General features: G+C 40.5%; 1 protein-coding gene across 4 annotated transcripts; it reads right to left on the bottom strand.

Annotated features, from left to right (window-relative positions):
* Positions 1–3075: 3075 nt before the first annotated feature.
* Positions 3076–13364, bottom strand: ZNF518A (zinc finger protein 518A). 4 transcript variants are annotated; one of them, XM_014607849.3, is made up of 3 exons: positions 13220–13364; positions 12053–12178; positions 3076–8734 (listed from the first exon to the last, which is right to left on the bottom strand). In XM_014607849.3, the coding sequence occupies exon 3, from the start codon at positions 8605–8607 to the stop codon at positions 3985–3987; it is 4623 nt and encodes a 1540-aa protein (XP_014463335.1). In that variant the 5' UTR covers positions 8608–8734; positions 12053–12178; positions 13220–13364; the 3' UTR covers positions 3076–3984. The 4 variants fall into 4 exon arrangements, with proteins under 4 accessions (XP_014463335.1, XP_059585969.1, XP_014463336.1 ...); XM_059729986.1 differs by lacking the exon at positions 13220–13364 and adding an exon at positions 12851–13033; XM_014607850.3 differs by lacking the exon at positions 13220–13364 and adding an exon at positions 12716–12831.
* Between the last annotated feature and the right edge of the window lie 784 nt (positions 13365–14148).

Raw genomic sequence — 14148 nt, 5'->3', positions numbered from 1 at the left:
AGGAGGTTGTAAGTATTCTATTTATAATGTTAATTTAAGAGAGATTGTGACAGAGTCAATTCACATGACCTTTAGTTTGATGTTAATAATCTATTCTAAAATGTTTTCACATCAACCAATGCTATTATCCTCCATGAAGGTCTTTAAATAAATGCCTGCAATACTTACATTTGGCAGACAAATATTTACAAACTTGTGAATTAGAGAAGCCCCTCTTAGTAGGATTCTTCAGCTATATGAAGAAGATGCATGAGGAGTTAAAACACTCAAAAGATACCAACATTTTCTAGAAATGCAAAACTTATAAAAATGTATACAGACAGTATACTTGATTGTAGTCTCTAAATAGTTATGCTTTCTATAATGGTAACTTGATCAATGCATTAAAAAATGTCCTGAGTGGTTCAGAAGACTATATAAAGGTACAATAAACCTAAATCCTCATTTTTTTAAAACTAGCTATTAGTAGTTGATCATGTGAGTCCAGTAAATAATCAACATTTGAACACCTACATTACAGAAATTGTTTGTAATATTTTATACCCTATATCAAATTTTATAATTTTTTTATTTACAAAAACATCCACATATCAACTCAGGCTGCTAGAAGTTATTTTGCTGCGGCAGTGAATTGTCATCAGTATGCAGGCTCTCTGTCTGGTTACCCTGCAACATGCCACACTGAAGCAGTCTAAGTGGTAGACTCTTTCACAAGTTAGTGTTAAAAAGCTAAGCAACAGTCCCACAGTGCTTCCATTCTCCACACTACAGTGTTTGTTTTAAAACTAAGACTGAAATTTGAATTTCAGTCTCTTCATGAAGGAAAAGCAGTTCTCTTAAGTTTGAAGTACCTGTTGAATTAACACAATCTTGAATTTGCATATGTACATGCACATATGTTTCAATTCAAATCCACTCCCATAACTACTATATTTATCCAAAGCCAAGAAGACTGAATATAAAAGATAACGCTATTCAATATATTCTATGCATAGAAAATGTATTCATTATAATTTTCCATGTATAGTATTTCATTATTGAAACTGACCCTGCAATGTGTCCCCCCCACCACTGCAGCAAGAAAAGCGAGGCAGGGGGAGGCAGGTGATGGGTAGGGGGAAGAGGATAAGCTTGGCACGCAGCCCAGACCCTGCTCTTTTGCCCCCTGCCAGACCTTGCTCCTCAACTTCTTCCTGCCCCTCAGCACCTGCACCCCCACACCCCCCTGACATCTGCATGCTCTGGCACCTGAATTTTAGCCCCCCTTCCCTCCCCGGCTCCAGTCCTGCCCTGGTCCAACCTGGTCACGCAGCTATTGTGGTAGTGGTAACTCTGTCCAGGTCCTGGAGCCACAGCCTGGGCTGGAAATGGAGCTATCATCAACATTACCAGGCCAGGCTGGAGTGGGGCCATGGCTGAGCTATAGCCAGAGGGTAAGCAATGGAGGCAGGGACAGCAGAGGCAGCAGCTAACACATCCTGGGCTACAGCCAGTCAAGAGCCACAGTAGTTGGCCATCCTCCTCCCCCACAACCCCATACTCAAATCCAAGAAGGGAACTTTTTTCTCCATGTTAAGGGGGGGGGGACACGACCTCCTTTTTTATTAAAATAAATACAGTACACACATAGCTCTTTAGGAAAATCCTCAGATCATGTCTAGATGACAAGTTTGGCAAGCCTGGCAATGATACCCTAAAATATGCTGCATGAATCCAAATCTGAACCTGTGGCCCCTTCCCCTACCTTCCTATGATCCTAAGTGCGTTACCCTCTACAACCAGTACAGCTGCATTCATGTGCACCAAAATCAGGCTAATTAACACGGCTGAGGGGCAGTGCCATTTAGCCTACCCCCATCACCACATGGCCTACTGTATCCTACTTCTAGTTGGACCGAGGTTGTGCGCATGTTGCAGTGCTCTCATTTGTGAGTGCCACTGCCAGACATAGTAACTGTGTGATCTAGACACAGCCTTAATCACACACCACTGAAAAAATACCTCAAGTGAAAAAAAACCCACAAAATGACATAAAACATCCACAGAGAACTTTACTGTATACACCAAAAAAATCTAGAGGTCAAGATTAAAAGTCTGTTGAGAGCAAAGCTGCTCTTAGTCACCACTCACTGGGGTGAGAACAGAAAAATCAGATCACTCAATACATTTTGGAACTTCAGACACTTATTTAAAAAAAGTCTCCTGGGCCAAGTAAATATTAACTCAACACATCCAGAAAGGCATAAAAAATGATGCCAAGCAATCTGTCAATGCTAAAACTTTTTACAGGGAGACCCAAAGAGGAAGCTTCTATTAAATGAATGTACTTGAATCATTTTCCTGATTTATGAATATTTAAACACTGAAAAATTTCATATGAAATATGCTAACACTCATTACCTTATAAAAATGAATCATGGGTTTCAATCTGTTCCCACCCACATCAGTAAGAGGCTTACCATTACCTTTGCTGGTATCAGAATCAGTCTCCATATTCAGATTTGGTTAACAATGCACCATTCTATAGAAAACCAGCATATGGCCTAAGTATAATTTAAGGTCTTACACGGATTTACATGATGACCTTTTGCTGAATTTCACCAGTGATTTCCTACAATATTTGGAAAGCTGAAATCAGATTTCTGGGGTACAATCTTGGCAAAACTTCCACCAACTTATTAAGGACTCCAAGATTTAGTCTACCCCACCTGAACATAGTAATCTCCAAAGGACAGGTTATGACTCTTAGGCTACAGGCAGGTACACATAGAGAAACAGAAGGCTCCTTAGTCACTTTCACTAGCTATTTCTTTCATCCTCACCAATGGGAATCCTGTGAGGATGTTAATCCCCTTCTCCTTTGTATGGATGAGGAATGGCCAAAGCATGAGTGAAGACAGTTAAGTAATCTATACTTACTAACTGCAGAGATTACTACCCCTCCCCCCCACCGAAGACATTATAATCTAATTTCTGGTCTGCTACTACAATGAGTGCAGGACATCCTACCCCTTTCTCACAGCTTGTGACAGAACATATTTAGAAATTCTATAAATGCTCACAATCATCTGTAAACATAGTTATAGCAAATTTAATGAGTCAATACAAATTAGGAATGTTCATCATTCTTAAACACTATATACATTATGAATATTATATATATGCACACATACCGTATATTTTCAACTGATTCCATTCTCAGGCTCAATGTATTAAACACAATTGTAACATGTTTATTAATTTATATGAAAAATACTTCACTAAGAAAGTAGACAAACTGCACAGAAATAGTACAAGTGTCATGTGCATAGCAATATAGCTTAAAGCATTCACATATGGCTTTGTTTAAATGAAACTATTGGGGTATGGCCCTAGTTGGACCTATGGTTACACAGTTGACATAATGTAAACTGCTTCACATCTTTTAGGCACTTGCTAACAATAGTGTTCAATCCCTGAAAACAACAAACTCAAGAACTAAACATCTGAAATTAAAACAAAACAAATCCCAAGGATAATAGCTGTGTGTAGTTGAAAAACCTATAAATCAATTTTAGTAGTGCATGCACAGAACTGAAAGAAGGGCGAGGAAAATTTCTGTGCAAGATTTATAGCAAATAACTGAATATAAAAATATTTACATGTTTAGGTTTCTTAAATATGTACACAACCAAACCCCTGAAGACTTAGTCTAGAGAATAAAAATATAGGACATGATAGTAGTAACAAAAAAAAATAATAATAATAATATGCAGTTTTATGGAACTGTATTTGCCATTAATTATATATCTACCCCACAAAGCTCTTTGTTTCTCTAGGTCCAGCATCATCAAAAAAATCCATTCCTCTTTTAAAATAGAACCATTTTGAATTATTTTAAAACTTTATCAGTGATACTAAAATATAAAACAAATAACCTGTGTATCATAATTTGGCTCTTTAAAAAGGAGTACTGTATGGTAGTTAATTTTTTGCTTTTTTCATTCATTCAGTAACATTATTTAACAGATTCCAATCCCGAGTAGCTTCCATTAGATGTCGCTGGCCATGTCCCACCCAATTATCTTGATTGTCAAATATCCTACCACAAAACCAGCAGCTAAATTTAGCTTTCAGGGTATTATCAGAGGTAGTTTTCACAATCTGATAATTGTTTTTACTTGTCTTTTTCAATGTCAATTTTAACACAAATCTTTCTTTTACAGGACTTATAGGTTTAATCATCCTGTGCCTCTTCTGAGAAAGATTTTCAGTAGTTATGTCCAAAACACTGCAATACACTGGTTCTAAAAGAGCATCTATAGTTCTCTTTGACAATGAAACCTTAAGAACATGTCCTTTGAATTTACTAATTGTTTTCATTACATTGACAACTTCTGGAACATCTGCATCAGGATGGTTCAATACGACAACTGGCTGATTCCTCCGAGGACATTTTACAAGTTGCTTAGAACTAAAAGGAAGTAGTTTTAAAGTTCTCACAGTTTCTTTTGATGCCCTTGGTCTGTGTGGGCCACCTGATTCAGTAATAACTTGAGTCCGATTCTTTTCCTTACATTTCCTGTGCAACATTATTTTTTTTCTAGGGGGCTCTTGAAAATCATCTTTCGTTTTTCGTTTGAAATTCTTTCTTTGTGAAACCACTGCTTCAGAACAAGCTTGTTTTAACCGAGTTTTGACTTTTGAAATTGTGTTTCTGGTGTTCCACGTGGACTTTTGACTGTCAAAACCATTCCCTTTGTTAGCACTTACACTTTGTCTACAATTAACTGAACATCTCTGCGACCGTGCCCCCGTAGGCTTAGTGGAATGTACAGGTTCTGCAGGAAGTACAGAATAAGTTGAATTAGAGCTTGCCAAAGAGGCATTTGCTGGCATCAATCTACCTGGTAAGAATAAGGCATCGCTAGAAGAAAGAAGAGTTTGTCTCTGTGCTAGTGCAGGATTTTTATGGGACTGCGTGCTCTCCAATTGTAGCGAGGGCACCGATTTGCTGGTTGACTGACTTATACCAGCCATTACATTAGAAGTTTTTATTTTCAGCAAAAGCTTTTGTTGCATGGCTCCAGTTGTTTTCTTTGGTTGACAGTTTTGATTATAAGCATTATCTTGAAAAACATCACATACTGCAGGATTGTTTGGTGTCATACATTTTAGAAAAACTGCTTGTCGTCCATCGGGCAATAGTGCATAGACTGGTTGTTCCTCTTGGTTCCCCTTTTTCACTGACTCAAAGGAACCAAACACAGCATCTTTATGTTCTGGTAACATTTTTACAGAAGAAAATCTTTTCATAGATGAATCAGGTGAATTTGTAATGACAAGAGGCTCTCTGAATGGCATACTATTTGATGAACCATTTACTACCCCATCAGGTGCACCGCTAACGCTACAGGAATTCCGAAGGTTTCTAAAACTATTATTTTTTGCATCCGTCTTTGAAGATGGTGTTATTTTACTATACTCTTTAGATGCAACTCTCTCCAAAACCTGAGAACTATCACCGGCGACATTTGCAACTGCTCCAAATTTCCCACTAAATGTCAGTATCATTCCAGGTCCTTTATTTAAAACGAAGGATGCAGGTATACCTTTATTTGTTTGAATATCAGATGAACTGGTTGACGGAAGAGCTTTTCCTGAAACAACTTGTAATCCTGGCTGGTTAGCAAGATGCAAAGGTACAAAATATCCTGTTGGAGGTGACTGAACCAAAAGCGTTTTCTTCTGTTCTGGAAGAATTGATGAAAAGCTGCTAGGATTTTGGGCTGTAGACCTCAATCTGTCTTTTATCAACTGTCTTGTTATGATTGCGTCTGTGTGATTTTTTAGCAACGCATCAACACCAACAATTCTAGATAAGTTATCTATTTCTTCTGTATTAATCACTGGTGTCCTCCCCTTACCTTCATTTCTTATGCTACTTCTCACGTTCAGCTCTCTTTCTGCATTAGCTGGAAGACTGGGTAAACTACATGCACTTACTGAGTCTTTTAAGTGTGTAAATGTTTTAGTACCCAGCTGATGACTTGACAATGACTGGTCACAATGAGGTTTAATGAACTTATTTAACTTATTGTGAGATTCTTGCTGAGTAGTTGTTTTTACTTTTAACACATCTTGTAATAACTGGTTTACTTCAGGGGACAAATAATTAGATGCCTGCTTACTTTGTAATGAGAAAACCGATGTGATCTTAGGCATGAGAGATGAATTAATACAGTCTGAAACATGTTCTGCCTTAGATCTCTCAGCTATGTTTTCTACCTCTGGATTTAAGTGAGTGTCCAAATACTGTTTGTCACCACTGTACTGTTTTTCCATAAAACACTGTCTACCATTAACGCATTCAGACTCATTTTTTGAAGGTAGAGAATTATTCTTAGTGTTTGCATATCCATAAATTCTATCAATATTTGACTGGGATGACACATTTTTTTCCCAATTTAAGCCCTTTACCAGCTGTGAAAATGAAGATACAGATTCACTTCTCAAGCTGTTTTGCAAAGCAAGTGTTTTGCCATATGCGACTTCTTGAGATTTTTCATCTGTTGACATCCAAATATTTGCAGGATTGTCTGATATGTTCATTTTAGAGTAATTATGAAAAGGCGGTAATCCTTGGTTAGAAGAATCAACTGACGAACAGTAAAGATGATTAGTTCCACTGTTACTGTGCATGCCACCATTCTGTATTTTAAACTCATTAGGGAAGGGCATTTTCATGGGGTCATAGTGAAGTGTATTTGTAATCGTGGGAGACAATACCTGAGGATGACTGTGAGCAATGCAATTCCCCCAGGATAGAACATTATTTCTAGTTCCAACTTTTGTCTTCAAGTCACAGGGAGGTGCAGCTGAACCCAGCTTCATTGGCAATTGAGCTGAACTTCTTCCCACTACTACTTCAGGAGGTACTACAATCTGAGAACTATTCCTACCATATGATAAAGAGTTATTTTGTTTTTCTGTTCTCTGTTTCCCTGAATGAGAGGCAGGAACTGAAAGTGGAAAGGAGGTTAATGTGTGAACAGAATTATTCTTTGGGGTTGGCTGATCAGTCACATATGATGTAGTACTTGAAGACAAGCCAAAAGCATCAGTAGTCTGTAGTAAAGAATCAGATGAGCCATCTTTAACCCCATCAGATTTTTGTGGCAATGAACACAGGTTCTGTTTGTTTGTTGGTAATAGTTTTATTACAATATGTTGTTTTCCATCCACCATCTTAAATCCCATGAACTTAGCACTGTAGTTTGCTGGAACGGATATTTTATTGTTTTTCACCATCAGCACCGTAGGTCCATGAACAGCGTTTTTCAATAATCCCAAACTAAAACTTGATCTGTCTTCTATTTTACTATATTGTGCAGTGGTAGGAGACAACGTTCCACTTTGGAAATTATGCTTTTCATTAAGTATAACATGATCCTTTTCTTCACTCACGTGCAGATCTTTTACATACTGGATTGCCTCTTCAGAGTTGGGTTGAATTTTGTTCATATTTCTAAGCACTTGCAGGTTTCTCTCCCCAGTATTGTCACGTCCATGGTTAATTTTCTTCCGTCTCCAGAGCGCCTTCTTTGATGCTCCTGTTTTGTACCGTTTCAAAACAAGTTTTAGCCCTGTTGGAGTTTTTACAATTCCCTTTTCACATTTATCCTTTTCCAGTTTATCTCTTGCATATAAGTGATCTCTATGCAAGGCTATGACATGTTTTAAAAGGCAATCCTTTCGTGATGCACTGTAGTTGCAATACTGACAACTGTAAGGAAATGAACCAGTATGAACAAGAAGATGCTTCTGGAACTCCCCTTTTGTACAACTTACATGATGGCATTTACCACATTTAAACTGAACTTCATTATGTCTATGAATGTGCTGAACAAATGTCCCCACATCTTGGGTAGAAAATCCACATGTTTCACATTGAAAGTGACCATTTACACAATGCTTTGATGTGAAGTGTTTTGTCAAATCCAACAAGGTATACATTTGCTCATCATTACAAATCTCACATTTTACTAAAGTGCTGCGATGGGTCCGTCGATGTTGTTTAAATGACTGAAAGTCACTAGCTGAAAAATTACACATTTCACAAGGATATGAAGGCAACTCTCCATGATGTAACAGTTGAAAGTGTTTCTGCAGATCATTTGGGCTATACTTAATGTTGTCTCTACATTTTGAACAGGTGAAATTCAGTATTTTTGCTGTAGTTTTCAACCCCTCTTCTTCAAATTGTACTTCTGGTTTCCTTTGCAAGTTGTTACCCTCTGAACAATTTAAGTTACTTCCATTTACTGTTTCTTGACTTAAAGACTTTCTTGCAGTTTGCTGTTTATGCTGAAACAGTTTTCTATATCGATCAACTTCATGTTTCAATACTACTTCATTTGGAATGTTCACTTTGGGTAAATCAATTTTCACATTTTTCAGTTTGTAAGAATAACTGACATCTAAAATTGCTGGTTCAGGCATTATGTTTAAAGTATCATTCACTAGTGCTTTTTCCACAGCATTTTTTCCAGAAAGTTCCTTTGCAGCATCATCTGTTAGCAGAGTTGTTTTTGTACCACAAAAAAAAAGGTCTTTTTCGGATGGCATTGTTTTAAAACATCCCTTTTTCTGTTTTAGGTAGGTTGAGAGATTATTCTTAATTTATGCAGCAGACAAGACTATTGTGCCGAAACCTCTTCAGATTTCTACGAATTTCCCCATTTTAAAAATTACCCTGAAATAAAAAAAAACAAAACAGCATAATGCATTAATCAGTTTTTAAAAAGCAATGACAACATGCTCTTCATCAAATTATTGAAAAAATACACACAGATCAACACATATTTATTTTTATTGCATTAAGTCTTAAAAGTTACCCATACCAGGCCAAAAGAAAACAAACAAACAAAAAACCTATAAAACAATTTTTTTCTGAAACTTCTCATTAGGTGTATAAGTATTTCAGTATATTAAAAGAAAATCACTACACTGAAAAAAAGGCAGCAAAATACTTTGGTAATTCGTAACTAGAAAAAAGGCAGAGAAAGGCAGCGCCTCAGACCAATTCATTCAGAAAGGCATGAGCTAGGCTACAATCTAGGTTGTCAAATATGTTTGTATATTCCTTGTAACAAAGCTTTTGTAAATAGAAGTGGACATTGTATAAGATTCAGAATGTCTCAGAATGCTGCTTAGATACATTCAGATTGTACACATTACTCAAGAAACGATTAACTCTGGATTCTATCCATAAACAAGAAACAAAAACCCCACAATATTTCTCCTATGAAATGGGTACCGATGATTTTATAAATACTAAAACTAGTTCAGTGAAATTTGACTCGAAGTGAAAATTATCAGCTTCTGTTATGTGTCCACCTCTCATAGTAGTTGCCAAGTATTATGCTTAGAAAGTGAGAACATTTGATCTTAGTGTGTACATGGATTTACGTATGACTATATAGATGGATTTGAAGGCATATATTTATGGCAAAACAAAACTACCCCTTACAAAGCCAGTCTCATAACCAAGCTTCCTCCTAATCCATTCCCCCTACACTCTTTGGAATCTTTTTCTCAGTACTCCTGAACTACTCATTTCAAGACACGGAAGGTCTTCACACAAGATCAGATGGGAAACTCTTCAACCTGTCACAACTTAAAGCAAAGACTAAAGTTCGAAAGCTGCTTGCTTATCAAGGAGCTTCTATTTGCTGATGATGCTGCTCCTGTAGTAGGTGTTTGTCGTGGGCTATAAGAAATCATGGATCACCTTCCAATAGCTTGCCAGGCATTTGCTCTATCAGCATAAAGAAAATAGTTGTGCTAGAACAGGGAGTTCCACAAGATCCAGTCACCCTTAATAAGAACCAGGTAGAAGTAGTCCAAAAGTTAAGTTACCTAGGTTCTACAATAACCACAAACCTCATTGAAGAACTTAATGTTCACATCAGAAATTCTGCTGAAGGTGGTGGCAGCCTAACTAAAAGAGCATAGAACAACTCAAAGCTTACCATGAAGACCAAAATGCTACTGTGCAAAGCTTGCGTACTCAGCACTCGTGTATGCTGGGGAAACATGGACAACTTATGCACATCAAGAGAAAAGGTCCAGCTTCCACCTGCACTGTTTACGCCGCATACTCAACATCAAATGTCAAGATAAATTTACCAACACAAAGGTTCTTCAAAGGGCAAAATTTATCAAGTGTGACAGCCTAACCCAGACAGAGATGACTGCACTGGCTAGGCCATCTGAGCAGATCAGAAGATGGATGTATACCCATGGACATGCTATAGGGGGAACTATCAGAGGGAACAAGGACAACAGGATATCCCAAGCTTCGCTACAAAAATACATGCAAGCAAGATATGAAGACATTTGGAATTGATCCTGACTAATGGGAAATGCTGACAACCAACTGGAACAAGTGGCAACAGTCTCCACCAGGGTATTAGAGTCCACAACAGGAATTCATTCCAAAGGCTTGAAGAAAGAAGAGTCCACAGGAAGTAAGCAGCTCACAAGGCATCCAATCATGACGCATACACTTTTAACCACTGCCACAGATCATGCAAATCTCAGCTTGAACTATTCAGTCGCATGACACATTGCAAGCCATCTACGCTACAGGCTGCAATATCCACCATCTCTTGCAGATGAGAGGATGCCAATCATTGGTGTCTCATAACCAAGGCTCCTCCTAAATAAAAAGTTCTTGACATTGGCTATGTCCATGAACATATTTCTCTGGATTAGCAAACTGTAAACTCAGATAGATATGACTAGCATAATGACCTGTTCTACAAAGGCTCTGCATAGGTGCTTCCACAACAAGCTTCAGTAAAAGTATTAAAACAGAAACAAGTTATGGAAGCTCAAGTCCATGCCAAAACATAAGACCTTCCACATGGCAGCATAGTATCTGTTGGGATGGCCTGTCACTGAACATCATTTTCTGTTCTTGAAAGCAAACTGGCAAAGCAAGCAAGTCTGCACCTAACTCTTCCATAACCTATGAAGCTCTTTCTTGCACAGACCTCCTTATGATTATTTCCCCACATTCTCACTTCCCTCCTACCTAGCAAAACTTGAGAGATCTGGAATGGAAGTATCACAAGATGCTGTAATCTGAGCTGCCATTCCCCCCGCCCCCCCAAGAACTACAAGAGCTTAAGTTACCAACTCTTATAACATCATTATTGGGGGCCTTCAAATATTTTGCCCACAGTCTGGAGAAAAAGGATCTTGTATTAAATGAAGAAGAAAGAAGCTAGAGGTTGCTAACTTTCAATATATTACAGGAAGAAAAAAATTTCTTAAAATATGCTTATACAAAAACGTTCTTAAGAACGTCTAAACAAGTGTTTGCAATGACAGACAGCAACACTTTCTAGTACTTTATACAGCAATAATTTGGACTGGATAATTAAAATTTAACTAACAGTAGCCCTAAGTTAATTAAACCACAGAGTTTAAAAATTAAGAAACAGGAATTTTACCCTTTGAAAACCAGTTAAACATGTCCTGTTTATTGACAAATGTTCAATGAGTCCATTCTGTATTACTCTACTTCATATGCTACTTTGTAACCTTTGAAAGACACACATGCACAAGTTGTTAACAAATATCGTTACATAAAATATATATTCTCTTGTCAATAGTAAAATCCACTGATCTAGAAAAGCAGTGACTCTAGTTTCTGTAGAAAGCATTAGTGACCAAAGCATGACAATTCTGCTGGACATCATCTTCAAAAGACATGCAGCCCATTACGATTAGAGGTCCCATCATGCAATATTTAATTTTGATGCTACCGGTTGGCTCCTCAGCTCGAGATAGAACATTGTACTGAATGGGAAAGTCTACAGTATCTACAGGCTGCATCTTCACTACACAAACTGCAAGTTAACATCTTACGCTAATATAGGAATTGTATATTAGCATTTTTTTCTTAAGAACATCTCTCACACGGTAAATCAACACCATTCTCTACTTACAAAATAAGTCTAATAAATGCATCCCTGTCTAAAAATAGGCAAATAAAACTTACGTATTAAAACAAGATTAGGTTTCATTCTTCAATGGCCTTCTCAACATCTTTCATGTGGAAGAAAAAAGGGTGCTTATACAACGCTTGGAATTGGCCACAGTGAGGACAAATACTGGACTGAAGGATCTGGAAATATAGATTAAAAAAAGATTTTAAACTGCTGTAAAACATAAGGAGATCTTAAAAAGTAAATGAACACATGTTCTTCGCAATCTGATGCTGTGTATGTTTTTTAATAAAATGGGGGAGGAAAAACTATTGTGGGATAAGGCAGCTGTCAAGAGCAAAATCAAATTGCTTCTCGGTCTCTTGAAGGCTCAGATTAAGTGAACTATTAAAAAAAAAATCAATTAGAACCTAATTGGGATTCGGCAAAACAAAAAATAGAAATGAAACACACAACGTGCACCCTCGCACACCAAAATGTACCTTATCTCAGTTCCTTCGGTATTTCTAACTGTGCTATCCACATGCCCCGCTGGCCAGAAGCAGCAGATACTGTTACACGGAGCAGCCTTGGGTCCCTTTCCCACCAGCTCCCAAACCTCAAGAATCAAAAGTCAAACTATGGGAAAAGCTATAAAACGATTCCCAAACTGAAAAGTGCTTTATTAAAAAACAAAAACAAGGGAAGGGGGGAGGGGGGGGCACTGAAGTAAAGACCTGCTCTTGCCCCCGGAGGGGACGGTATTTGGTCGCGGACCCCCGAGGGCCTCCGCCCGCTCCGGCAGCCCCTTCACGCCCCGCGCGGAGCACTCCTGCTGCCCCGGCCTCGCTCCCCGCGGGCCCGGCTCCCACCTACTCCGTGGACCCCGCGCCACGCGCCCCCACCGGCCGAGACAAGGGCAAAGCGGCGGGAAACCCGCCTCGGCCGCGCAGCCGCAGGCGCTTGGCCGGGAGCCGCCAGCCCGGCGCCGCGGGGGCTCCCCAGCGCGGGGCACCGCGGGGCGGCGGAGGGATACCGCGCCCCCCCACGGGCCGCGCCGCCAACTTTCCGCGGCGACAGGGGCCGGGACTACTTAACGCCCCAGCCCGACCCGAGCGCGGATCCTGCTCCCTGCGGGCGACCCCCTCCCACTCTCCTCCCCCCGCTTCGCGGCCCGGTGGGGCGCAGCCCAGCCGCCGCCCCTCTGCGCCGCCCAGCAGCCCTCCGCGGCGCCCCCCCACCTCGCCCGTCTCCGCAGCCCGGCGAGTCACTGTTGGCGGCCATCACAGTTTCCATCCGGGCACTGGGGCGGCCGAGCCCAGCGAGGGGTGGGGGCCGCGGCGGAGGGATACGCGCTTCACCTGAGGCGGAGGGACGGTGGCCGACGAGGCCCACGCGACGGAGCGACACCCCGGCCCCCCCCCCGGGGGCAGCAGGGGCCCGACCCGCGCCGCCCCCACCCCGGCCAGGACGCTCCTGGAGGGCGCCCCGGGCTCGGGCCGTCTTCAAATGTCTTCCAGAGTCGGGCACCACTCAACAGCGGCCATTTGCACCGCCCCTGATGAAGGGAAGTTGGGTTCCCCACAGCTCAGTGCTTCGCAGTCTGTGAAGGAGGTCTCTGCCCTGCCAGACGAACAGGAACAACTAACGTCCTCCCTCAGGCTGGCCCCTGCCCGCGTTGCTCGCAGGGCAGCACAAACCCAGCCGGGAGGCTCATCACACTATGCCTTGGGCCTCCGGGGCGGGTGGCACAGCTATGCCGGTCCCCCGAGATGCTTGGCGAGGGGCCACGCAGCATTAGGACTGTTGGGTCTGCGAACAGGGTTCATGGGATCAACGCGGAGACTTCAAATTGTTTTTCAGTCCCGGGACTTCCTTTCTGACCTTTTGTCCTCAGACTTATTGGCAACGCAAGAATTGCTCTGTTGTGTTTCTGTATCAAAAAAACAACAAAAACAAAACAGAGTGACAACTTAAGGGCTGGCATTTTTAGAGGGATGCCTCGAGTCTAAAAAGGTTGAGAGCTACCAGTTCAGGGACTAGGTGAAAAGGACCACCTTAGTACTTTGGAGAGACGTTAACAAGGTGTTAGTGGTAATAAATACCCTTCCCCTACTACAGGGATGATGAGTGCACTTGATTAGATCAAATAGGTGCTGAGTACAATGAA

The sequence above is a fragment of the Alligator mississippiensis genome, chromosome 6 (genome assembly GCF_030867095.1).
Source record: "Alligator mississippiensis isolate rAllMis1 chromosome 6, rAllMis1, whole genome shotgun sequence".
Lineage (NCBI taxonomy): Eukaryota > Metazoa > Chordata > Crocodylia > Alligatoridae > Alligator > Alligator mississippiensis.
The sequence above is the reverse complement of the archived record's forward strand: the minus strand, read 5'-3'. Positions and strand labels throughout refer to the sequence as shown.

Excerpts from the sequence above, each read along its gene's own strand:
- ZNF518A (XM_014607849.3), bottom strand. The coding sequence starts at position 8,607 with ATGCCATCCGAAAAAGACCTTTTTTTTTGTGGTACAAAAACAACTCTG.